This window comes from Pteropus vampyrus, unplaced genomic scaffold (assembly GCF_000151845.1).
Source record: "Pteropus vampyrus isolate Shadow unplaced genomic scaffold, Pvam_2.0 Scaffold18, whole genome shotgun sequence".
Taxonomy (NCBI): domain Eukaryota; kingdom Metazoa; phylum Chordata; class Mammalia; order Chiroptera; family Pteropodidae; genus Pteropus; species Pteropus vampyrus.
The window spans coordinates 213,835-240,307 of NW_011888799.1; the positions used below are offsets into that span (position 1 = coordinate 213,835).

General features: G+C 47.6%; 2 protein-coding genes across 3 annotated transcripts in view; both read right to left on the minus strand.

Annotated features, from left to right (window-relative positions):
• Positions 1-3,196: 3,196 nt before the first annotated feature.
• On the minus strand, positions 3,197-23,348 carry ETV7 (ETS variant 7). Of its 2 annotated transcripts, XM_011354526.2 has the most exons (8): positions 23,035-23,348; positions 21,390-21,525; positions 11,547-11,711; positions 11,012-11,137; positions 8,822-9,049; positions 7,323-7,465; positions 5,509-5,609; positions 3,197-5,398 (listed from the first exon to the last, which is right to left on the minus strand). In XM_011354526.2, exons 1-8 carry the CDS (start codon positions 23,038-23,040, stop codon positions 5,281-5,283), a joined length of 1,023 nt encoding a protein of 340 aa, XP_011352828.1. In that variant the 5' UTR covers positions 23,041-23,348; the 3' UTR covers positions 3,197-5,280. The 2 variants fall into 2 exon arrangements, with proteins under 2 accessions (XP_011352828.1, XP_011352829.1); XM_011354527.2 differs by lacking the exons at positions 21,390-21,525; positions 23,035-23,348 and having other exon boundaries at positions 11,502-11,705.
• A 2,025-nt stretch (positions 23,349-25,373) lies between these two features.
• Positions 25,374-26,473, minus strand: part of PXT1 (peroxisomal, testis specific 1) — a 42,703-nt gene continuing 41,603 nt past the window's right edge. The window contains exon 4 of the mRNA XM_011354528.2: positions 25,374-25,963. Coding sequence (XP_011352830.1) covers positions 25,859-25,963 — 105 coding nt within the window. The 3' untranslated portion in view covers positions 25,374-25,858. The remainder of the gene's footprint in view (positions 25,964-26,473) is intronic.

A 26,473-nucleotide genomic window follows, 5' to 3' on the forward strand; every position in this document is an offset into this window, starting at 1 on the left:
ATGCTTATCACCATTTGACATTTATTTACCAGTCTTGGTCACCACTGTATCCCCCATTTTCTAGAACAGTGCCTAGCATATACTAGGTGCTCAATAAATACATGTTAACTAAATAAATACTTATTTCATTTGAAGTTTCTCGACAACTTAACGTGGCAAGCAAGGCAGAGGGTGCTGTTACTCATTTTGCAGATGTAGAAACTGAGCCCAGAAGGTGACTTCACTAGGGCTGCTGGGGAACTGAGAGAGCCTCAGTCCTTTTGATTCGTAATCAGGGGCTGCGTGTGTGGGACGAGGGCAGAGAGGCTTTTGGCACACCCCAGACCCGTGCCCCAGACCTGTAACAGGTCTCATTGGGGCCTCTGCTCAGAAAGTTGGTAAACCACTCAGGGATAATGTAAAAAGAAAAGGAGATAATAAGCTATTCCTATGAGGAGACTAGGAAGATAGCAATTTCAAAAACTATTGACCTCCGGGTTGGGAGACGAAGAGTGGCATCATTGAACAGGTGGCCTTTCGAGGCCTTTAGTTCCACCCTCACCTCTGTTACTTACTCTGCCCCGAGAGATGGCACTAGAGGTGTTCGAGCAGGGGCTGGATGTCTACTTATGGAGTATGCCTAAGTTGGAGTGTAGTATTCATACCCTAGTAGAAGGCAGGCATGCTGCGTCATAGAACAGGCAGACAGACAGCGGTCTCCAAAACCTATATGAGGCTTTTGCGCTACCTGGTGGACATAGTTTTGAACTGCAGGCTCTTCTATGGAGAGAAGCTTGGGAGCCTGGGTGTTCCCAGAATCCTGGGCAGTAAAGCCAGAACAGAGTAATGTTTCATGAGGACTCGCCCAGTTTGTGAGAGCTCAGCCAGACTCTTGCACTGGGCCAGGCACCAGCAGGTGTCGGAGAGGTCAATAATACAGGGAGGACTTATTAACGAGACTCAGAGGTTGCTCAGAGGTGTCCTGGGATTGGAGGGGACATATCCTTCCCAAACTTTATTCCAGATTCCTGGGGTAACAAACTGGGAAGCTGCCTGGAGGAGGGCAGCAGGAGACTCACTTGTTCATTCTGCTCACCTATGTATTTGGGAGTGACCCTGAATTGTCTTTGCCCAGAGGAAAAAGTTCCCAACTGAGTTCAGTTCTTCACGAGCCTCCATGAAACCACCAAACGAATGAAAATCCCCTACTACCCAGTAAAAACTTCTTTAAGTTTTTTCCCCACAGACATCAGATTCCGAAAGATTTTATCTACCAAACTGCATCTTTTCATATTTGTTATATTAGTATTTATGTTTATTATCTTATCGCGTCATTTGTTATTATCAAAGGCCTTTGCAACTGCCAGTAGTAACCATGACAAGCTTCGTGCATTAGCAATACCTCACTGAGTTCACTTAATTTGAGCAAAATCAAAGACGTTTGAGAGCTCAGTGGGCCAGTGCCGCTCCATCTGAGGTAAGTGTTGGATTCTGCTCAGCCTTCTTGCAATACTGAAATGGGCTCTGGTTCCTGGCCCTGACTTTCTGCTCTGGGCGATTCCCTGAGGGGAACGTGCTCCCTGCCCTGTGCTGAGCCCCTGTCCCAGGCCAGCTGCTTCTCTCACTATTTCTCCTTCCGGTTTCACTTCATTTCTGAGAAAAAGGCATAATTTTAATCACCCCAAGCCTAGAACTATGAGTCAGAGGCCAGAGGCTCCAGTGAAGTGGTGCAGGGAAGCCCCGAGCCCAGGGCCTGGGGCCACGCTTCTCAGTAAAGTCTGTTGGGTGAACAACTGAGGCTCCTAGTGGAATGGCTTCAGATAATGCGTTTTTTTTCCTCCCCACAGCATCAGTGTTCCACAGAGTGGGGTATGTGCTTGGACCTCAGGGACCCCTTCCTTGCCTCTGCAGTCAGCCCCCTTCTTATTTCCCCTGCACCCTGCATTCTCCCTGACCCATCATGATCAGAAGTCCTACCTCCCCACTGCACCTCCAGACCTTACCCCTCCAAAAGGAAAGGGGGAAAAACAGAGCAGAAGCCTGTATGATCCTCCTAGGGGCACCTTCTCTGGCGCCTGCCAAGCAGAATTCACCGGTGCCACTTTGCCGCCCACTGGCCCGATGGGCGTGCCTCTCTGCTGGTCAGCTACTTCCGCTTCCCCCACTGATGTGTGAACTTCCCAAGGGTGGGGCCCTACTCTCCTTTGTACAACACCCCCACCTCCACTCCTCCCCATACGAGCAATTAACTTACAAGGATTTGGGAATTTAAAAAAGCAAGATCATGATCAAAATATGTTTAAAATACGCACATTCAATTTTCAGGACAATCCACACTAATCTTGGGGCTGTTCCAGTGGCAGCTGAATTCAAAGGTCCCATGGAGTGGCCAAGCCAGCAAGGAGGAGGGGGACCTGACACCAGCCTTGGACAAGGCTCTTTCTGAGCCAGCATCATCTTTGCATTTGCCACCAGATGCTGGCTAGTTTGGAGACACCAAGCCCTTGCTCTGCAAATGTACGTGTTTTCTGCAAAACTCTATAAAACTGTTGAGAAAACACTTGAGTAGAAAATATGGATTGGTATCATGGGGAGGGACCAGAGGATGAAGTCAAGATCCTGCACAAGAAAGACAATGGGTCACCAGCATCAACCAGGCTTCCTGCAGAGAGGGCCTGAGACACGGCAGAGCCATCGGGATTGAAGAAAGTGCCACACGTTGTATTCCTTAAAGTTACACAGTGTTATATATCAATCACATCTCAAAAAAGCTGGAGCGGGGAGAGTGCTGGATCTGGAGCTTCCTTGTGAGGGAAAAAGCCTTTCTCAGCAAGAATCCATGTCATGGAGAAGGTGGAGAATCATGGAGCCTGTGTTCCCGGGTTAATGTTCTAAACGGCTTGACTGGATGGAGACAGTGACTTGTATCATTTGTTTCATTATGAACTTAATATACTCACTTTTTTCATAAACTATTTATTGTTGATAGTAATATAATCTGGCAAAAAAAAAAAACGATATGGCTGGCTACTTTTTCGAACCATGAGAATATATTTTCTGCTTGTTAAAATTATCTGTGAGAAAGTCCATTTTGACATATGTTGTTTTCTGTGATCCATGACTTTTTAGGAATTGAATTGTGTGAAAAATGGATGTAAACCCAGAGCCTTGCCTGATGCCAGGTACATAGCAGGTGCTCAATTAATGCTCATGGAAGGAAGGGCTAAAGAATCTCTTTATTCCTCACACTTGGGTGTCCATCCCAGAGCTTAATGTGCCTGGGGAGACAGGCAGAGGGTGAAGCTGAGCTCAGGGTTGGGTGGAGAGTCCAGTGATCAGGGATCTGGGGCAGTGGACTCTGCCCAAGCCCACATCCCACAGCCCAATCCCGGCCCCCATGGTCCCTATGTTGGATGAGATACATCATCCTGAGTCAAGGAATAGTCCCTCGGATATACAGCTGTTTTCAACCATTAACAAGCCAGTGGGCAAATACCAACATCGTAACTGGAGGTGATTTATGACTCCATTCTCTTGTTTAAACCTCTATATCTTGAACCCATGAGCAAGATGTGAGACAAGAAGAAATGAGGCAACATTAGGGGCCAGCAGGCTGAGGTGGGCTGTGTAACCTTGAGCAAGTCACTCTCTATCTCTAGCCTCTGCTGTTCATCTATAAAAGGAGAGGCTGGAGGAATTGATTTTGACAGTCCCTCCCAGTCTAGCTATGTAGTTCTGGTTTGGAGATGATGAGAAAGGCTATGGGGTGTGAGTTTATCCTGGAGTGAAGTCAAGGAGCTAGAACAGTCTCAAGGAAGATGGAAGAGACAAGGATTTTCCTCCTGACCCTTTTTGCCAAGGCCCCAGGACTAAGCCAGGAGTTTTCCTGCTCACGAGCGGTCACGGCTTTGAGTCCCAAAGTCCAAGAATCCTGATCAGCTTCTCCTGTTCGGGGATTCAAGGCCAACTCAGGCTCAGCCAGACAGGGTGTGTGTGTCAGGTGGGGGTGGGGGGTCAGTTCTGACCTGCTGGGGGCAAGAGGCAGAGGTAGTTTCCTCTTTTTAAGAAAGAAGATACAAATCTAAGAAGTTTTATTCCGACTAAGTGAAAACACTCCTTTCCCTTGCTCCTCAACCTCCCCAGGAGGCCCCAGCCAGTCTTGGGGATTGGGGAGCAGAGAGGAGACAGAAGCATTTTCATGCTTTAGAGCAGTTTTCGGTTTGCAGAGTTTTCTAAGCTCAAACAGGCGAGGTGCTCCTACAGAGCAGGCATACACTAAGCTCTTCACAAATATCGTCTTCTTGAAGGTTTCTGGCTATACTGCGAGGTCAGTAGAGAGTGGCCTTCCCATTTTACAGACGAGGAACCGGAAGCTCCAGAGAGGTGAAACAAAGTCAGATGGCAGTTACAGGCACAGGAGTACAGGAAGCCACAGGTGGAGAGGGGTGGCAATCTTCACTGGATCATAGTTGCAGAGTCGCCGAAGGACTTTTTCACTGAGGACAAGGGTTTGGGCCAAGTGAAATGAACCATTTCACAAGAATCCGAGGGCAGAGGGGTAGGGACATGGCCTCTGCTTGAGAAGTGCCCAAGACACTCAGAGGCACTAAAAGCAAACAGGTAAGAGCACTGGGTTCTGGAAAGGCAGCCCATCTCTGCAAGTCAGTCTCTGTTTCCCTGTCTTTAAACCTCATGGGGCTAGTGTGTGAATTGAATGAGATAAAATATAGGTAGGATCCTTAGCACCAGGCCTGCACACAGTCAGCCCTTAAACGTCAGGTATCATTGTTTTCACTATTACTAAGGTTGACAAAGCAATAATCCTTTTGTCCATTTTATGCATCAGCCCCCTGAGGGCAGGTTTCCATGAAATGGTCCCTTTGACAGATGAAAAGGCTGAGGCTCAGTAAAAAACCTGTTTCCTTCTTCTGTAAATTGAAGGAGTTGGGCTGGATGTTCTCAGGACCCAGCTACCTCTCCCAAGCTGGGCAGGTACCCAGGGGTAGGACGGGGAGAGAGTTCACGCCTTGTGCCCCTGCTTAGCCCCTGCTGAGCCCCAGGGCTGCCCTACCCAAAGGATGATGCCCCACAATGTCCCGGATGTGGGCCTCCCAGTTCTCAGCCTGCTCAGGGCTCCAGGCAGCTTTGAGGCCTGACACAACAGCTGTGATCCTGTGAGTGCAAAATCCAGCTAGGGACCCATTATGCCCTGAGAGGAGGGAGGAGGTCATGAAGTTAGCTGCCTTCATGGGAGACTCAGTCTGTCCCATCGGTGCCCGGTGCCTTGAGTTCGCGTGTCTCTCATGGAGAGACTTCCAGCATCTCTTCCTTGAAATCCATCCTGTCCTGTTCCTGGCTCTCCAGCTGCTCCAGGCAGCTGCCCTTGTCCTGGATGGTCTTCCCAGGTATCTTCAGAAATCTGGAATTCAGGTCCCAGCTACAAATCAGCCCTGGTCCAGCTGCGCAGTCTTGCAGCCCACCCAGCCCCAGCGCTGCTTCCCCTTTGCACCTCAGCCCAAGACTACTCACCTGAACAGGAGTTTCTGCCCGGGTTCCTTCTTAATGATATTCAGCTTATAGTAGTGGCGCAGGGCCCGTGACATCTTCTCATAGGTCATGTTCACCCGATTCTGGAAAGCAAAGCAGTCACAAATCACCCCCCTACTCCTCAATTTCCACACCTGGAAGAGAACAGTTTGGACTGGGTGGTTTCTTAAGTTCCTCAGCCCAGGATTCCGTGAGGGTGTATGAGAGTTCTCTTGAATTTGCATGGACAAAGGCAGGGAAAGTTTGAGGGAGAAATAATGGGATGTTTCTCTCACCTGCCTAACTGAGAAACATAGGGCAGGAATGAATCATGTGTCGTTTTTAAGTAGAGAACATCACAAGTACTAACAAATTTAAAAAAAAAAAAAAATATATATATATATATATATACACACACACAGACACACACACACACACATATGTATGTGTGTGTGTGTGTGTATATATGTGTGTGTGTATGTATGTATATATATATATATATATATATACATATATATATATATAGTTGGAAATGTAATCAGAGAGACAGCATGATGAAGGGGACAGGAGGGCCTTGCTTTTTCCTCTCTCTCTCTGGGGAGTGGGTGATGCAGAGTAGGAGCAAAGAGGCTGGGCTTTGGTGCCCCAGCTGACCATTTGGCAGCTGTGTGACTTCGGACAAGTTTCTTTACCTCTCTGAATCTGTTTCCCCAGATATAAAGTGAGGATAAAAACATCCATCTCATGAGTTTGTCGTAAGAATTAAACTGCTAATCCATGCGAGCCCTTAGCATAGTGCCTGACATGTAGTATGTGGTCATTAAATGAAATTACTACTCTCTGAGCCTCATTTTCCCTCCCTGTACTATACAGGGATTAGACCAGATAAGCATGTCCAAACTGGAGACATTTGCATTCTTCCAGCCACCAGCACTACTGAGAGGAAATAAAATAGAGTGGAGGAGAGAACTATGTGGTCTGGGTTCAAGTCCCTGCTTTGCCACCTTCTGGCTACAGATTCTAGGACAAGTTGATAAACCATTCTGTGCCTCAGTTTCTCATCTGAAAATACCTACCCTCACGAGGTTGTTGTGAGAATTAAATGAGTTAATACAGATAAAGCCTTCAGAGTAGTGCCTGCCAATCATATGCTATACCATTTTAAGACATGTTACATATTGCAGATTATTATTATTGTTAATAGTTTTCTTTAAAAGGCTCATTCTTTTCACTTAAATGAATGAATTAATTTATGGATAAGGACACTTGCTTTATATCACCACTGTAAATGATGAGATCAATACAATAGTTAAATTTTTTAATCCTAATTCTTACTAAAAATATATATATATTAGAATCCCCTGGTGGACATCCATTTAGGTATGGGCATTTTTTGCATCATGGATGCTGGGCTCAGTCGTTCCCAGGCCTTCCCAGCCTTGACACCAGATGCTCCTGCATGGCCTGAGACCTGGATTTTTGTCCCAGATTACCCTAAGGAACCATCTGGCCTAACCACCCCACAGGGTATGCTGACAAATCCCTGTACATGTGCTTTGAAAAGTTCAAATGTTAAATGAAGGTGGAATTAAGAGATTAGAAGGCAAGACTCCCAACTTCCGGAGATAGTCCCCATCTTCAAGAAATAACTGTACCTCAGGATCTCCCAAAATAAACTGATCCCAATACTTCTAGGGCTGCTGGTGAAGCCCCCATCAGTTGAGGACTGTCCCCAGTGCTGAGGGGTCCACTCTGACCCCCTGCCATCTCCTCTTCTGGATTTGTTGAGACCATCCCGCCTGCTGGCTAAGGTTCACCTTGTGGTTTCCCCAGAGTTTGGCGAGCCCATTAGGATCCACAACTCGAAAGATCTTGGCGTTCTTGTCTTCCCACCTGATGTAGGACTCGTACCTAGTGTCAGAGAGCAGCTGGTACACGTAATCCCACAGCAGCCGGCAGTCTGCAATCGAACACAGGGGTGCAGACAGGGTGCTTTCCTGGGGCTGGGAGGACGGGCATTAGAAAGGCACTCTGGGGTCCTTGAGGCTAGAACCCAGGCATGCAGCAGGATGGTGAAGACGATGGTATTAACAGAAACGGGGGCCTATTACTTGTTGTCTCATTCGATTACCCTAACTCCAGAAGGTAGCTGCCTGTATCCTCAGAGAGAGATGAGGCAATGGGCTGAGAGAGGTACAGCTATGTCTTAAGTCACCAAGCTCCCAGGTGGCAGGCAGTGCAGGGAGTCTAACCCAGCTGTGCAGACACAAAAGCCTCCCTCAGGGCCAGGCAGTAGGGGCAGGGGGCTGTGGCCAGAGCCCTCTCTGCCCCCAGCCCAGTCGCTCAGCCCCTTGGGTCTCTGTTAACTCAAGTTTGTAACATCCATCCTCTTCGCTCTCCCTAATGGGAGGTTCAAAAAAAAAAAAATCAACGTGCCATCGCGGGGGGCAAGTGGCAGCGGGAGCCCGAGAGCGCTGAGGGACCGGAAGTCCCACAAGCTGGGCCTCCAGCCAGTTTTCTTATGGGATGATGTGAGGATGAAGTAACATAATAGACAAAAGGAAAAAAAAAAAGCCCTAGCACAGTGCCTGGTACAGAGTAAGTGCTCAAAGAACGTTAAGGGTTATTATCAAAAAGATCGAATGATTGTGTTTTAGTGCTTCCCAGTCATTTCCAACCCAGAAGCCTGGCTTCTCCCTCTGGGGTGTCTTAGAATAAGTATAGTGGCCCCACCACGGCTCATCTGTCAGTCTGTCTGCTTGCCTGTCTGTTAGTCAATCCTTTAATAACAAATCTGAGGTGGAAGTATATCATCCGCTTAGAGTTCAGCTCTAGAGTCAGACTACCTGGATCCGCATCCCTACTCTTCCACTTACCGCTGTGTGAACATGAGGAAGTCACTCACACTTCCTGTGCCTCATTTTTCTTATCTGTAAATGGAGTTGATAATAATACCAACCTCAAAGTGAGATTAAATAAAGGCCTTAGAATCATACCTGGCACATAGTAAGTGCTCGACTATTTAAAAATAAATAAGGCTTTAAAGGCAGAGGTGGCCAGCAAGGGGGTGGGGGGGTGTTGGTACTCCATGCTACTCTGACTGACTGACTATGACTTGCCAATCCCAGGCAGCACTGCCCACTGTGGCCAGATTACGGCCAGCATACAGGACAGTCACTCAGAATCCCTACTGCTCAGCACAGACTTTCTCATCACCAAGACCAAAACCACCCTCCTCTTTGTCACCTGTGACCTCTCTGGGACTCGGTCTCAGCACACCTCCCTCCAGGTCAGGGGAACACAGCCTCCTACTCACCTGCGATCCTGCCGTCAATGGGGGCCTGTGGCACCTTGGGGAAGGAGCAGACTCCCTCAGCCCTGCAGCCGAGCTTCACACAGTGAGATAAGCTGAGGGACTCCTCTCTGCCGAGGGGCCACCTGTCCAGGCCAGGGGCATCCAGGTGGCTCAAGGAACTGGCAAGCCCCAGGTCTGGTGGCTGCTGCAGGAGGCCCCTTTGGAGGGTGATCTGAGAGAGCCTGGTCCCTGTTGCCGGCAAATGAGCACCAGTGATTCTGTGGGCCCACAGCCTCCCCCATACCATTCCCCCTAAATAACATGCCTGGGAGCCTCGTGGGACAGCACTCCTAACACTCCTCCTCTACCCAGCCCCTGGTTAGAAGGTCAGGGATGCAGTGGAGGGCATGGGTGAGGACCAGACAGCCCAGGTGCTAACCCCAGCTCCCAGATAGGTAACTTCACCTCTCAAACCTGTTCCCTCATCTGTAAAATTGTTGGCAAAGCCAAGGGGTGGCAGAGCCAGGTCCAGAGATCAGGTGCCCTGTATCTCAGTCCAACATTTTCTCCATACACCCAATAAATAGTTATTGGGAACCCCCAATGAGCCACGCATTGTTCTAAGGAGCTTGGTCACACATCACTAAACCCCAAAATAGCCCCTTGTCCTCATGGAGCTTATATTCTAGCTGGAGATGTGGGGGGAGGGGGGAGATAAATGGTTAAAATAAAAAAGTAAATAGAAACAGTATAAAATATGGGGGACAAAAATAATCATAAAGCAGATAGAAAATGTTTGCAAAGGCCTCACTGACATTTGAACAGACACCTAAAGGAAGTAGATCAGTGGTCCCCAACCTTTTTGGCACCAGGGACCGGTGCTTCTATGAGAATCTAGTATCTGATGATCTGAGCTGGAGCTGAGGTGGTGATGCTAGTGCTAGGGAGCAGCTGCAAATACAGATGAAGCTTCGTTTGCTCACTTGTTGCTCACCTCCTGCTATGCAGCCCAGTTCCTAACAGGCCACGGACCAGCGCTGGTCCACGGCCTGGGGGTTGAGGACCCCTGAGGTAGAGGAATAAGTTATGTGGGTATCTAGAGGAAGGAATGCCAGGCGGAGGGGACAGGAAGTGCAAAGGCCCTGAGGCAGGAGTGTCCCTGGCTTATTCAATGAACAAGGAGGCCAGGGTGGCTAGAGAAGCATAAGCAAAGAGGAGAGAAGTGGCAGAGGATGGCAGAGGGTGAGGAGCTCATTTTAAGGACTGTGGCTTTGACTTTGAGTAAGATGGGAGTCATTGGAAGATTTTGAGCAGAGAAGTGACATGACCTGACTTATGGATCTCTCCGGCTGCTCTGTTAAGAATAGGTCATAGGAGATCAAGAGTAGAAGCAAAGAAACCAGTGAGGAGATTCAAGTCTGAGAAAAAAAGAAAACGATCAAAGATAACATCCAACATTTTGCCCTAAGCAATTAGGAAAAAGAAGAGCAGGATTTGGGGGTGGGAGGGTGGGGAGAGGGTAGGAACCAAGTCTTTGCTTTAGAAGTTGAGTTGCTGTTAGGGTTGAGATGCCCATCAGACATCCCAGAGGAGGTGCGGGGCAGGCAGTGTGGGGCGCTCAAGGCTGGAATTCAGAGAGGTCCACGTATACATGGGAATCATTGGCACTAGATGGTATTTAACTCTGAAGACTAGAGGAAATTACCTAGGTCTGAGTGTAGACAGAAAAGAGGTCCCCTGAGCCCTGGAGTACCCCAACATTTAGAAGTAGGAGAGAAGAGGAGAAACCAGGAGACTGAGCAGAAGTGATGAGTACAGTATCCTAGAAGCCAAGGGAAATTTTCTGGATCAAAGACTGTGAGAGGTCACAGCAAGTAAGGATTCATCCCTAAGTTCAGGTCCCTGGATCCCCTGACAAGAGTGGTTTCTATGGAGAGATCAGGAGGAAAAGAAAGAGACACCAAACAAACAACCCTTTTCTACAGAGGAGAGCAGAGAAATGAGGAGGCGAGAGGTAAGGCTTCTTGGCCAGAGGGCTGCAGCACCCCAGGTGGCCAGGGGTGTCCCAGAGGGCAAGAGGTGAGAGCTGAGTGGACAGGGCAGGGAGGAGATAGAGAGCTCACCACATCTCTGCCTCTTTCATTATCTTGCCTGGAAGAAGCCCTGCCAATTTGGGGAAGGATCTCAGAGCTCTACCAAGGGCCTCCTCACCTTGCATGGGGTAGGGGAAGTGCTGAGTGGGCATCTTCTGCCTGAAGGCACTTCCAAAAATGGGCCCACATACCAGGGCTTGCCGCTGGGTCTTGATGTACTGGAGCAGCTCATATAGGACATCGCCTGGGGAAGGAGATGGGAGGGGGACTGCTGGCCAGACTGGGTGGGGAAAGCTGGCCACATTCCACTGCAGTCACCTGCCTCCCAGGTGGCATGTCTTGTCACAAGCTTCATGCTGATGGAGATGAGAGGCCATAGGGCAGAAAGGGGTAGGGGAGACGAGGGCCACAGGGAACGAGAGGGAAAAGTGAGAGCGGGGACAGACCCCTGGGGCTCTGCAAAACAGCAGCCAGATTGACTCTTCCGCTGCAGCTCTAGCTAGGAAAACACTAGGCAAACATTTATTAAAAAGAGAGGTGTCTGCAGTGCTGGGAGGTGAGCATGATCCTCCAACCAACACGCCCTCCATCTCCCTCCCTGGGCCTACCTGGGTTTCCATCGTTCTAGAGCAAAGCCAGTGAGTTTCCCAGACCTGAACCTGGCGCGCGGAGCCGGAAGTCGTCCTTGGTGAGGATGCAGAGGGCACGGCCATTCATCTCGAAGCCATGCTCCCGGGTGCGCTGCAGCGAGTACTCCTGCTCGGCCCAGCGCAGCCAGTGCAGCACATCCTCCCTGCTCCAGAGCGCAGGCTGGATGCCTGTAACAGCAAGGGCAGGGGCTGAAGGAAGGGCATGGGGATGGGGCAGGACTCTCCTCCATCAATCTTGCATCCTACTTCAGGCCTTTGCTTGAATGTCACCTCCTCAGAGAAGCCCACCCTGAACACTCCATCTGAGCAGATGCTCACTCTCCTGTCCTGCTTCCCACACCCCATCATTTTCTCTGTCACCATGTCCTATTCTTTCCCATCCTGGCACATTACTTTCTTTGTAATTACACTTTCCATTTGATATAACTATATGTTTATCATTATCTACACGTTATGTATGTTATTCGCTTATTTAGTTTCGGTGCTCCCTCCCAACCCCTGGCCTGTTTTCCAATTATTCATTCAACACATGTTTAATGTGCCAGGCACTGGGCTGGGCACACTCCTGTATGTATTCCAGGACAGTGCCTGGAACATAGTAGGCGCTCAATAAACACATGCTGAATGACCAAACAATCCTACAAAGAAGTTGTTATTGTTACTATTTTCCACATCAGGAAACTAAGGTTCCCAGGGGTCAAGTGACTAGCCCAAGGTCACACAGGTAGCACGACATATAGCCAGGTCTGTCTAGCTGCCGTATGCTTCTATTCTGCTGTGCCAGCTCAGACCTGGCTTTGCTCAGGGGGCAAAGGAGTTTCCCACATCCACCTTTGGTTCATATGTTCTTATCTGCCTTCTCTTATTCCCCCTATGCCTCTACTCTGCCTTGGCTATTATGCTCCTAATGCCAATTGTTGAACTCACTAAACTGGATTGTGTTTAGCAGAGCCACATTATGACTCTCGTGAGCCCTTGGAACTCTTGCCTTCATGGGCCACTTTCTCCACTAAAGAAAAACATTTTAAATTATATTTTATGACTGCATCATGTACTCGTTTATTCATGCAGCCAATATCTAAGGAGCACCGGCCATATGCCAATTCATGTGCCACTGCTGGGGCCACAGCACAGAGTGAGGCTGGCAGGAGGGAGGGACCCCAGCAACCACCAGCTATCTAATGACAATCTTGATTAACAGCACAAAAGAGAAGTGCACTGTGCAACAAACGCACAAAGCAGGGCACCGTAGCCCGGCTGGGAAGGAAGGAAAGGCTTCCCTTACCTGACTTTGGGATCTAAGAGTGAATAAAAAGGAAGAAAATCTGAAACTGACCAAAAATTATTTAAAGGGAAAAACAACTGATCTTTGTGCCACAAAGCCATGTAATCGAGATCTGATGGTATTACGCTAGAATTGACAAGTATCATTGGAAAAGAAGGAACCCAGAGATGCGTGTGTGTGTGTGTGTGTGCGCGTGCGCGCGTGTGTGTGTAAAGTTAATATATGACAGAGGTGGGATTTTAATTTAGCAGGAAAGGATAGTTAATTTAAGTTATAGTAAAACCATAACTGGCTCTCCATGGGGAAAAATGGTATTTGGACACTCACCTCCCACCATTCACAAAAATCAATTACAGATGAATTAAGGCCTAACGAACAGAACAATGGAAACCTCGATAGAAGTAGAAATAAGAAACCATATGAACTAAACAAAGGTAGGGGCGACCTCAACTACGACAGGAAACTCAGAGGCTATAATAAAAATGAAAGACACATTTGGCTACATTAAATTTGTATGTGTGGCAAAGATACCATAACAAAACTAAAATAAAACAGATTTCAGAAAACTATTTGCAGTGCAAATGAAAGATCAAAGGCTAATGCCTATCATAGGTCAAGAGCACCTCTGAAATTTTAATTCATAGTAGAGCAGGATTAACACTTTAGGCCTGGTAATTCTTTGGTATGGGGCTGTCTGGAGCTTTGTAGAAGGTTTAGCAGCATCCCTGGCCTCGGCCGGCCTCTACTTGCTTGATGTCAGCAGCGCACGCACTTACACACACACACACACACACACACACACACACGTTTGTGACAACCAAAAATATCTTCAGACATTGTCAAATGTCCACAAGGAGAGGGAAGCAAAATCACTGCCAGTTGAGAATCTCTGCAGGTGAGCAGATTCACTAATAAACATGTGAAAAGACATGTCACCTCAGTAGTCAGGGACAGGCGCATTCACAGAAGAATGAGACATCATTTTAATAACACCTACACCTGGCAGAATGCACGGAAAAGGATGCCTTGTTGGTGGAACTAGGAATTTAAAGCCTCTGTAGGAGATCGGTCTGGTGATAAGAAAGTGAGACAGAAAAGCTTTATGGTGTACACTTGGAGACAACATGGTGGTGACATTCAGGAGGTGGCCTACACAGCCAGCCAGGGCTTCCAGGCTCTGGCGCCAACTGGTAATTGAATTTCTTGCAGCATTGTCTATGTCATGGTATTTGAGGCTGTCAGTTTGAAAACTCAAAACTATGATTCCTGTGTTTGGTCAGAGAGTGGGGATGAATTCCACCCCTCTCTGGCTATTCTGCCTCCATGAAAACACTACAACTACACTAAGAGGGGAAAACCCTGAACTTTGCAGACATTATCAACCACAGATGTGGTCCTTCCCCCAGGTCCGCAGAGATGGTCAGGGGACTTCCCAAGCTGTTTCTCAGGGACCCTGAGGTCACACACAGCCCACAGTAGCACTTGAAACCTTGAAACCTGTCATTTGCCTGGAGTGTAATTTGGTTTTTCTTTCATTATGTCGTGCACACTGCTACGCTCACCTTTCATCCCACTGCTGCCAGTACCTCCAGTTCAGTGATAAATAAAAGGGACTTTTTTGTTCCCCATGTCATCAAAGAATATTAAGGTCAAAAGTCTTTTCAAATAGGACTTGTGCCCTAGGAAAGAACCAGGTTCCAAACAGTGAATCAACTATCTAGGTTGGGATCAATTTCTCAAGTTCAGGGTTTGGGTTCCCGCTCAGCCCCTTACCAGCCAAGTCACCTCAGATAAGCCACTCAACTTCTCTCGGCCTCAACATCCCCCTCTGTGAAATGGGATGATAACACTGCCTCTCTGGGCTGCTGGGCTGTTTGAGGGGCAGCATGGTGCTGAAGTTAGGGAGCCCAGACTACATACTGTACAAATTATATCGAGCATTCCCACTCCTAAGTAAAGACCTGAGACATGGTGAAGGCATCCACCAAAAGGCATGTATGTAAATGTCCACTGTGGCTCTGTTCACGACAGACAAGAACTGGAAACATCCCAAATATCCACCAGCCAGAGAACGGACAATCGAACTGTGATGATTTCATGCAAAGGAATGCTGCTCAGCAGTAAACAGAAAATACAAATGAGTGCTCATGACATGGATAAAGCTCAAAGATACTATGTTGGGGAAAGAATCCAGACATAAAACTAAGATCAAGAATAGATAGTGATAATCTAGGGAGAGAAATCCGAAGAGCGGTCGCCCTTTTGAGGGAAATCGACTGGGAAGAGACACAAGGGAACTTTCTGGAGCACTGGAAATGGTCTAGATCTTGATCTACATGGTGGCTACACGGGTGTATACATAACTAAAAATTCATGGAGTCGTACACTTAAAGTTTGTACACTTGACTGTGTGCAAGTTATATCTCGAAAAAAAAGTAAAAGTAAAAACATACAATAACAAAAAGTACCAATGATGGCGCCAGGCCAGCCATAAAAGATGGGATCTAAATGACTGTGTCTTTATTTCCTCATTTGAGGAACAAATAATACCAGCCACACAGGGCTGTCATGAGAACTCTACAACAGATTCCATTTAAAGTCTGGTATCTGGCACGTGGCAGACGCTTTCCGAGACAAATAGAGCTCGTAATGTTAGATGAGGTAACACGTGTAAAATGCTTGGCACGGGGCCCAGCACACCTAACCGCTCAACAGATGCTGGTGAGCATTACCTCAGGTGTCCACCCCACTATCCCGAAGCCTAACCTAATGACTGGGATGGGCCTAACTGGGTCCCCGCTTACCAAGCTAACCAAATTTCTGGGGCTTTACCTGCAGACCAGCCCAGGGCTTCTCCCTCTGTCAGCAATGATCCACTGTATCTTCAGTTCCTTCACACTAACCACCTTTGTCTTTGTAGACTCCAGCCAAATATCGCCTTACTCTGCTTTCCCAAGACTTGCTCATTGGGGATTTCCACCTTGGCCAGCCCCTACTTTCTGGACAGATCTAGACAGAACCCCCACTAGCTGGGGTAGCCAGAGGAGCTGACTCTCCAGGACAGAGTGGGAGGGCTCAGGCGTCTCCCTGAAGAGTCAACACTCCATCCCTCACCTTGGATCAGGGCTGGAAGTGGGGGCTCCCCTCCCCCTATCAGCTGTATTGCCCTCCGCTGCCCTTATCACTGGGCTTAGTGTTTCCTCATGCAGGCACTGCATCCTCCACTAGAATGTCAGCCCCACGAGGCACAGAATTTACCAGTCTGTCATTACTGTCTCTCCAGCATCTAGAGCTATGCCTGGCACAGAGTAGATGCTCAATAAATATAAATTGCCTAAATGAGATTGCTGAGCAAATCAGCATGGGCCAAAAAGTCCTCGGCATCCTAACCAAGCCCTTATCCAGCCCTGAGCCCCACCCCTACCAGATCCTTCTTCCCACAGCATCTCTTTCACTCTTTTGCTCAAAAAACTAAAGTGGCTCCCAATTATCAACCCCATCAAGTCAAAATCCCATTGCCCTGGTTTTGAGATCCCCTCAAGAAGCCCCTCCCCACCTGATCAAGGCTATTTCCTGCTATTCCTCACTATACCCTGCAGATTACTAGGTCTAGTGACCTCCGGGAGCACAGAGCTGGACCAACCTTCAGCAACTCAACCAAAACTAACAGCTGGCTTCTACTCACCTGGCAGGGCCTCAGAACGAATACAGGAGACAATGTACAGTGCTTGGTTGGTCTCCTAAAAATGGGAGCTGTCATCATCCGATGCTGGAAGCTATTGTTCAGATTGAGTGACAGCTGTGGGGTCTGAAGGATGTGGGTTCAAATCCCAATTTAACCATTTTACTGGTGGATGATTATGGACAAGATAATTCACCTCACTCTAAGGCAGGTTTTCACATCTGTAAGGTGGGGATAATAACAGAATCTACTTCCCAAGTCTACTGAGTACATTAAATCAAATGGTGTATCTGACATGCCCAGTACAATACCTGGTCACGAGTAAAAACTCAGCAAATGGCCTTTGTCATGATTATTAGCATTGTCATTGCTGAGCCTGCCTAAAAACAAAGGGACTAGCTTGTTTCTCTACCATGATGACTGTGACTTAGCGTTAACATTGTCCTTAGTTTATTGTGTGACACTGTCTGTCCAGAGGCCCCTCAAATCTGTCACCCATTGCTTGCCCTGGTTGTCTTGGCTGGTACTGCTTTTCTTGATAATCACACTTAGCTTTATGGTCATCACCAGTCAATGGGGGGGGGGGGGCAAGCACATCCCAAAGGAGGGGTCTTTTCCATTTGCACAAAGATGCATATGGCCTAGCCCAGGCCCCGAGTTTAGAGGGGGAGGCTCTTTGTCCTCAAATTGTTAGTTCTAGGATCTCCCACCTGTTTGCTATTTGCCATATTCCCTTTCATTGTCAGGTGATGACACCACTGTCAACACTCACAGCTTCTAGAACCTTCACTTCTAGTCTCCATTCTCCCCACTCCACCCTGCCTCTCTCTTTTACACCTGCCTCTCTCTAACTTATTGCTCCTAATATGCCATGATCTAGGGCAGCATTTCTCAAACCATTCTGACCTCAACCCACAGTAAAAAATATGTTTTATGTCATGACCCCCCTCCCGACACACACACATATATATAACCAAAACAAAATTCATGAAATCACCTTTACTATTTATGATGTACTCTGATAAACGCTATTTCATTTTGTAAAAATACCTATCTTGACCCACAAAATTGACTCACCTCCTTAGTGAGTTTTGACCAGCACTTTGAAAATCAATGTTAGGATTTGGCTGCATGAAATGAGGTCCTCAAATGCATTTCCAGCAGCAGCAGCACCTGGGAGCTTATTAGAGCTGTGGAATCTCAGGCCCCACCCCAGGCCTACGGAAGCAGAATCTGCATTTCCACAAGCTCCCAGGAGATTCATGAGCACATTAAAATTGGAAAATCCCTGGTTTAGAATACCAGGAAGGCACACTTGGTATCTATTAGAATAAGTACCCAGGACTCCCTTCTCAGTGAAGGATGTGAACTTTAGCAGGGGCACGAAAACTCTGTTGTAGCTCCCTTAGGACCCTTTGTCCTTATTTATACTGCCAGAGAGTTGCAGCAAGGTACCACCCCTCTGCCTGTGACATCTGAAAATCTAAGGTGATACTAGATATCTCTTCCTGAGGCTTAGTCACAACTAGGAGCTTTGAAAGTCAATGTCGAAACACAAAAATATCTCCATCCCTCTACATCCGACAATGGGAAGTTCACAGAGCTTTTCCTCCAGGAATAAGCTCCTAGAAAACGAAGAGACTCGGGACCGGGAACTAAAAGCCTGGGTTGAGGTTCCAGCATCACAGATGACTCTTGCTCTCAAGCAGTCTCAGTTTCCCTGTCAGTGAATGAGGCTGTGCTGGTCATCATCTCTAAATTGCCTCCTCTCAAAATTCCCCCCAGTTGTCCCTTGAGGTGACATCATCTCCTCCTAGACTCATCCCCCTGTGGCCTCAGCCTGGGTCCTGCAAGTGGTCATAGGGCCTGCACTGCCTCCATAGCTTCCAACTCACCCTGGCCTCAGGCAGACCCTCCGGGCCACAGGCCAGGGGAAGAGGGTGTGAATCCTCTTTCACTCTCCACTTCCAGAGGGACACGTGGTCGTGAGTCTCCTTTTGTGAGTGGGGGACACTCTGTGAAGCTCTTGTGGATCAGGCCCCTCCACCCTAGACCTCCTCCTGTCACTAGACATCACAATTGTCCTCGTCCTCGGAGTGGACTTTCCACTGCTCTACTGCACATCTTTGTCAGGCAAATAAACACAAAGTGAGCTCTACAGGGAACTGGCTTGTGTGCTCCACTTGGCACTGACTCACAAAGCTAAACCAGATTTGTTTTGTTTGTTCACCTTCCTGCTGAGGCAAATCAGCCCTGATGACTGGAAAGGAAGCTGGAGGTAGAGGAGGGAATGGGGTGAGTGACTGGGAACAAATGTCAGAGAGATGTCCAGCAATAGAAACCCAACTTCTAGAAATGTAAGAGTTGGGGCTGACATCACCCCAGCCATCTGAAAGGTTAAACCTTCCTTAGGTGTCAGCAGTTTGCTTATTTGGGATGTTGTTGACAGGAAAATGAGTCATTTAGTATACCCTATCTTTTAAGACTGTTAGATATTCACTAAGGGCCAGAACTATGTTGTCTGAATATTTTCAGAAGTAAATGTGAGTCATGGAATCTAAGAAGAGAAGCTGTTGGTGCCCTGCCCGTGGCCCTTGGCTCTCCACCTCCACAGTCTGACAGCAGCCAAATGCCGAATGCTGCCCCTGACTCTGAGCCTGAATCAGCCAGTGAACAGGGCTACTTGGACAGCTGGGGAGTGCATGCTCCTGGAAGCAGCCCTTGCCCCTTCAGGATGGGACTCGAGTGAATAAAAACCCAGCTTCCTTACCCCTGGGTTGGGATAACTCAGAACGTTCTCTCACTGTCCCTTGGAGGTCCCCCACTGAGACTGAGCTCCACTTGCCCACAGGGCTGACTGGCCCAAGAGAACACTCTTTTGAATTCCTTCTCTTCTCTGTGGAGAAGTATTTTAGGGTCTGCTTCTGGAGAAATCTAACCCACGGCAGTAGGACTAGTACCTCTGGAGCTCTAAATATATCATAATGATCCTGTATTCTTGTGTAACCAGAGAACAGACTGACTCAATGAGGAGCGGGGGTGGGATTGGGGGGAATTCCTGTTACTAGAAATGTGCAGGAATTTAGTGAGTTAGATGATGACTACCTTGAAGGGTCCCACTGGCAGGGGCTTCAAAAAATAAAAAGGCTCGCATAACTATATTTGCCAAGATGGTGACTAAACTTTCTAAATCCCCTGTTCTCCTCCTGTACTCTCTCACCCAGTAAACTTGAGCTAGACATCCGGAAGAAGGGAAGAAGGGAAGGGACTTCAGGTTACTTGACAGTAGGTCAGAACAAATCTCTTGGACCTGTTTCCTTATTCGGAACATGAGGGAGTTACCTGAGGCGGCATCTACGGTCTCCACCAGCTTTGACATTCTAGGACTTGGTGAGCCGGTTGTGGGAGTGGTCTCTGTATATGAGGGAGGTAATGGGGGACAATCCAGAGGGCCCTGTGGGACCTGCAGAAAAGCCCCTCCCTCTCTGAGGCTCGCTGTTCTCAGTTGCCATGAGGGGACTGGATTAAATGACCTCTAAGGTCATTCTCAGCAGCAACACTCTGGGTCTTCAGGTCTGTCCCCAAGGTCCTGTTTTCCTCATCACCACAGTTTGGGCCGGGAATGGAACCCAAATCCTACCCTCTATGTAACGGTTGCCAAATATCTCCTTGGAGCATCCCTGAGTCCCAAGCTACCAGTCAGTGTTGGCATTTGGCCAGAATGGAACAACAGAGGTTCCTTACAGAGCTCCCCGCCCTTCTCCTCAAAACATACTGCCACTTCCTTCCAGCACTGCTCTGAGGCACAGGGCCACCTCCACACTCTGGAGTTCTCTCTTGGCCTTTTGTCCATGTTTCAGTCCCCACCTTCCCTTTAACCATGAAAAGATAAGCTCTGTTCCCAATTAAGAGAATGCCGGGCAGCGGACAGCAAGAGCAGTTGGGGGCAGCGGGGTCTTCCCAAGGCCTGCAAGTCATACCCCCACGTTGTGCTCAGTCTTGTCAATAAGCAGATTGTGGCCAGGAAATCTGGAGGGTGTGAAATCAGCAAAGCAGTGTTCCAGCCACTGGGCCAGCCAAGCAGGAAGTGGCCTGAATACTTTACAATCCAGGTCAATTGTGCCTTCCCACAGCTGCCCCAAGACTCCACTCAAGATCGAAGATCCTATAGGCCATCGGCTAGCTGCCTATCCCATGATTTCCACAGCTGAGGAAGTGCATTTTAAAATCTCTTAGATTGTTAGCAGGGTTTAGCCTTAGCATGGAGAGCCTGTGTGATCTTCGTCATATCACTTAGCTCTTCTACCTCTCAGATTTGTCATTTGAAACATAGGCATAAAGATATTAATCTACAGCCTGCTCCATGGTTATGAGTTTCCTCAGGCTAGAGTATTACTTGGAAAAAGGAAATGAAAAGACATGGCCAATATATTTCCTGTGGTTACCTTTGGGTGAATTTGATTGTTCTACATATATTCATCTTATGCTTCTCTGTCATTTCCCAATTTTTGACAATAAGCACATGCTACGCTTGTAATAATAAAATTTAAACATAATTATTTAAAAGAGGATTCTGCATGCATACATCTGTTCACTGTTTAGCCTCATCTGGCTTCCTCACTGGAAACATCCCCAACTCTTTGTCTTTAGGCTAGAAGGGATCCAATCGTTCATCTAACTCCAACCCTCGTCCTACCAATGAGGAGACTGCCGCCCTCACACTCGGCCTACCTCCTCTGACTTCCCACCAAGGAACAGTTAAAGAAAAGTCAGCAAAGAAATAGATAATGGAGAGATGTTAATTCCTTAGATAAGAAGAGTTTATGCATCACATTTATATCCTTTAAAAAAATCAGCCTTTCTCCTCTCTTCTACTCACGGAGTCTTCCTGGCAGCTTGCAGATTCCCCCCTCACCCAGCAGGTCCACTCGAGCTTCCCATCTGGCTTGGGCTTGGGTGCCTGGGGGTGGCGTGGCTGCTGTGAGGCTCACAGGAGAACCAGCCAATGCTACCTCCTAGAGAAAGAAAAAGCCAAGACAGTCAAAAATCAGCATCTTGATCAAGGCTCGTTCATCCTCAAATGTATCAAGAATTTCAGTCAAAAAGAAAGAGCATCCGTCTCCACATCTGCCTTAGAGATGGGAACCTTATATGTCTTCAGCTTGATTAACATCATGTACACAGTGGACACTTGATAAATTTCATCTTTCCAATTCAAGCTTTTCATGTATATGCCTAACCCCACCAGAAGGATCCTCAGGCTCCCCTACCAAGACTTGACTTGTAAGCTGGAAATCTAAGGACCTAGGAACACTCACTGGAACCTTAGTGAGAGGACACAGGGAACCTGAAGAGTCAGGATAAAAAGACCTTAAATCAGAAATAATAAATTAACAAGTAAATGCTCTTTTCCAAAGAGAAAAGGAGCGGATAAATTTATGAACCCCAAAAACCCACAAAGGGATGTCCGTATCTTTACAATTTTATAATCAGCCTAGCCCAGAGGTGATTTGACTCATCCATCAGAATGAGGGGATGGAAAAAATGACAGGATTTTGTAGAAACAAGGGATTCTCGGGGCTCACACCCAGCCACAGGCTGCCACACAGTGAAAAGTAAAAGTGAAACCAGTTCCAGCAAGAGTTATTTTTTCACTCTAGGATCTCTAAGAGCACTACATTCATCTCTTGGTGTCTGAGGAAGGCTGTCTTCAGTAAAAGACTGTGAATCTGAAGCCAGAGAACTACAGAAACCTTGGCCACTGCAGAAGATTCAACATCTTTTGGGGTAGTTCCCACTTCGTTTCTGGCCAACTGGCCCCCAGCTCCCTGCCCCAGTTAGGGCTGTTTCCCAGGTAACCCAGCCTCAGAGGCTGCCACTTGGCAGTGGGGCTTGCCAAGCTGGAGTAGGGGCTCAAAGCCAAGGACTTGCCTAGGACTTCCAGGAAGCTCCTTCTCTACTCTTCCACCCTCTTCCATGCAAGAGCAAAGGGGAATTCCAGGGCTGCTGAGAGTTAGAGCTGAGTTTCAGCATGAAGGCCAGGGAGAGGTCTGATAAAATACAGATATGGATATGGATCTTGGAGAGATGGGAGTGGGGAAAGGCCTCGGCAGTGGGAGGGGGGGCCCAGCTCTGGGGACAGTTCTGAAGTTCCCACGGAAATATGGCAAATGGAGAGGGACCGCTAAGAGGAGGGGTGGGGGGAAGGCCTGCCTAGCCGTGTGTGCCAGCTGTGAAGTGTGCAGGAACTCCCAGAGACCACATCTGGCTGATGTAGAGTGAAGAGGAGGGAAGGAGGAGTAGTACATAACAGAGGAGTTTCAGAAAGAGAGTGAGGGGCTGGGGGTTAGTGAGATGAAGGAGAGTGAGTGGCCGTGAGGGGATGGATGGTGAGGACTGGGAATGTGTTGGCAAGTGAGATTCCAGCCAGGTTTAAAAATGAGTATGGGAAATGAGGTGGTGGATAGGGGTGGAGGGCAGGTAGCTCCGCGTCCGCGCTGCGTGGTTCAGCTCCAGGCTCTTACCTGCATTACAGGTGGAAATGAGGGAGCCACCGGGCTGTCGGTCGTGAGCGCTCCAAAGCCTGCTCGCTGGGCCCTAGGCCTGCGTTCTGAGACCCTCCTTTCCCAAACCCCTAGCGTGGCCCGGAGAACTGGAACATCTCTTGGGAGGAAATCTCTTTGAGAAGCTCCGGGTAGTGTGCGCTCGGGTTCCTGGGCGAGCAGGCGCGCAGGGAGCTTCAGTAATCGCTATCCTTCCGGGAAACGAAAACGAAAGAGCGGGATCCGGCTTCCACTCCCTCCCCGGCGGGCTCGGGGGAGGGCAGGGGACGGCCCCTGAGGGAGGCGAGCCCCGGGACGCTGTGGCTTGGCCTAGAGGCGTCAGTCCTGCTTGCATCCTCCCACCGGTGGACAGCTCTCGGGCAGCCTGTCCGCGGGCTCCATAGGGAATGAAGTGGGATTCTGTGGGATGTGGGGAGCCGAGGAAATTCCTGTACCTGGGCTCGGGACAACGACAAACCAACTTCGTGTCGCCTTTGTGCTTCTCCTCAGAAGGATGGGAGAGGGCTGCCCATGCTGCCTGCCTGGATCTGGTCCCTCTCCCCTTAGGGGTGGGTGACCTTCCTAGGCTCCACCGCCTGGGGCCCGAGGGCCACTGTCAGAGCTGGCGTGGTGCTCCTCCTGACCCAAGCACTCAGCGGATCCCCACCGGCACTTTTTCCCAGGCCTCTGGCTGCCCCTGGCCAGGTGCCCACCCGCACATCACCCGTGTGCGCCAGCCTCAGCTCCTCGTATCTGGAGGGGAAAACGAGGAAGGTTGCAAGCACTAAAGCAACCAACATACTCACCAGAGAAAAGGAGGGAAGAAGACTTAATAACTCTGCTGAAATCTGAGGGTGCAGACGTTGTTATAAAGAAGGCATAGCACTGATATATCATGAGCTACCTCTTAGAAACCAGTAAGAACAAGGCCAGAAATCAGACAGAAAAATAAGCAAAGGGTATGAATAGAGAGTCTGTATAAAACGAAATGCTCAGTGGGCCCTGAACATAGAAAAAGATGCTCAGACTCTTCCATCATTATAAAAGATATGCAAATTAAAGTTATTCTGATATCGTTTTTCACCCATTAATTTAACAAACAAAAAAAAATCAAAAGTTTAATAATGTAATCTGCTGGAAAGGTTGAGAGGAACAAGCACTTCACTGGATGTGTAAAGTGGTACAACCCCATGGAGGGCAGTATGGCATCATCTAGAAAAGTCAGAAATTCATTTACCCTTCACTCAGCAATCTCACCAAAGGAAATTTATTCAACAAAAATACCTGCGCATATACCAAATGTACTACATGGTTATTCATTTCAGCACAGCTTATAATACCCAGGCATCCATCCGTTCAAAGGAGTTGATTAAATAAATTATGGTCCATCCATTTAACAGAATTCTGTGCTTCATCTGACAGAGCTCTCTGTGGACCATGGCAAGCTCTCCAAGAAGCAATGTAGCAGGGCAGTTGAGAACCTAGGACAGCCTGTCTGGCTTGGAATACCAGCTATGTCACTTACTGTGTGCCCTTGAGCAAGTTCGTAAATCTCTTTACTGCCTTGCTCTTCGAACTACTGCCTCAGTTTCCTTAACAAAAAAATAGAAAGAATAACAATGCCTGTTTTATAAAGTTGTTATAAAGAGTGAGTTCACATCTGTAAGACAACTAGAACAGCGCCTGACCACCATGTTAAGCAAAATAAAATAAAGGTAAGGAACAGTGTGTATCACATGCTACCTTTTGTATGTAAGTAAATATATATATATATATATATGTATATATATATGTATGTATGTATGTATTTGTACAAAGACACTCCGCAAGGATGAGTAACAAACAAACAACTGGAATTCAATATAGAAAATAAGAGCAAGGGTTTATATTGCAAATCTTTTTATATCATTTTGATTTTTGAACCATATGAATAAATATCTATTCAAAAGAATAAAAAAAAGAAATGAAAGAAAGAAGTTTAAGAATATATTCCGTGCCAGCAAACTAAATCTTAGGTGATGACAGAACTAAATAGGTGTTGCCTGAGACAAACTAAAAAAACTGAGGACATTTCCCCTTGGAAGGACAAAGGCAATGCTACATACGATCTAAGTCTATACAATTACAAACCCATATGAGCAGGAATAAGTAGAATCCCTCCTTCGCAAAAGAAATATGCACAGGTGTTTTTATGCTCAATAAAATAACAGTATTTCATTTTTAATTATTAATTTTTTTAAATAACACTTTTTCTACAAAGAATTCAAAATGCAGACGTAGAACTTATAATTTATAACAACAAACTTTCTTAATACCTGTAATACTTCTAAAAGCGGGGAGAGAGAAAATATGAGGTCAACAGAAAGGAAGGAAAATAATGGGGCACTGCGGATCTGGACATGGGCAATAATAGTGGGGCCAATAGGTCGCTGGAGGTACCCAGGGAAGGGCCCAGGAGAAAGTGGCCATTTCGGTGACCTCCGGTTTGAGGACAAGGTTCCGTTTAACTCATGGAAAGAAATGCTCAAGGTTTCCCTACAGGGAGCACTGGGACCACCCACAGTGCCTCCTGGGTTCCTAAGTACACCTTGGGCTCTACCAGGAGGCAATCGCAGACATCCATAGCCGGTTCCTCTGAAGAGAATAATGGTCAGTGAGTCCGCAGTTCTGCAACTAACCAGGTAAAAACGAACAGTGACGGGTAAAAAGAGAGGGAGATGAAAAGCGTCTTCTTCCTATCTGTCCAGGTGGGATTCGTGTTTTTCAGAGGGCAGAAGGAAAACAGAACTTGACATTTACATTCTTTTTACATCAAATGGTTATTCCAGAGAAAGCGCAGCAGCACATGAACTCCTCCAAAGAAAACTAAGACAAAATGAGCCAGTGCATCTCTGCCTTCCTGTTGAAGATCCTGTTGAGAGAGAGAGAGAGATTTTTTAAGGCAATAGAATATTCCAAAGTTAGAAATTCAATATTAATAGTAATTCAATCAATATCACAAGCTTCTTGGGCTGCATTATAAACTATGAGCTGAAGGAGAGCATTTTGATCTGTTCTGTAATGTACACATCCTCCACGCTACCGTGAGAAGTTTTCTTCTGGACGTGTTTTCCGTCTTAACCATCAGCAAATGGGGGCTCTCTTTTCAGGGCTGATAATCTCTTCCTCTGGCTTTCCAGAGCACTTTCTTAGTCCTCTCAGAGGCAAGGAAGTTTGCTTTGGGGTTGGAAGAATTGGTAAGTCTTGGATGGATGAAGAGGGCGGTGAATATGAGCAAAGTTGGAAGTGACAAAGAGCACGGCAGGTTTGAGGAGCTGTAAGTAAACACCACTGTTCATGTGGGAACATCAGAAGGAGGCTGTGGGTCAGATACAAATGGCCCCTCCTTCAGCGGTCTAATCTCAGCACAGCAGCCTCAGTT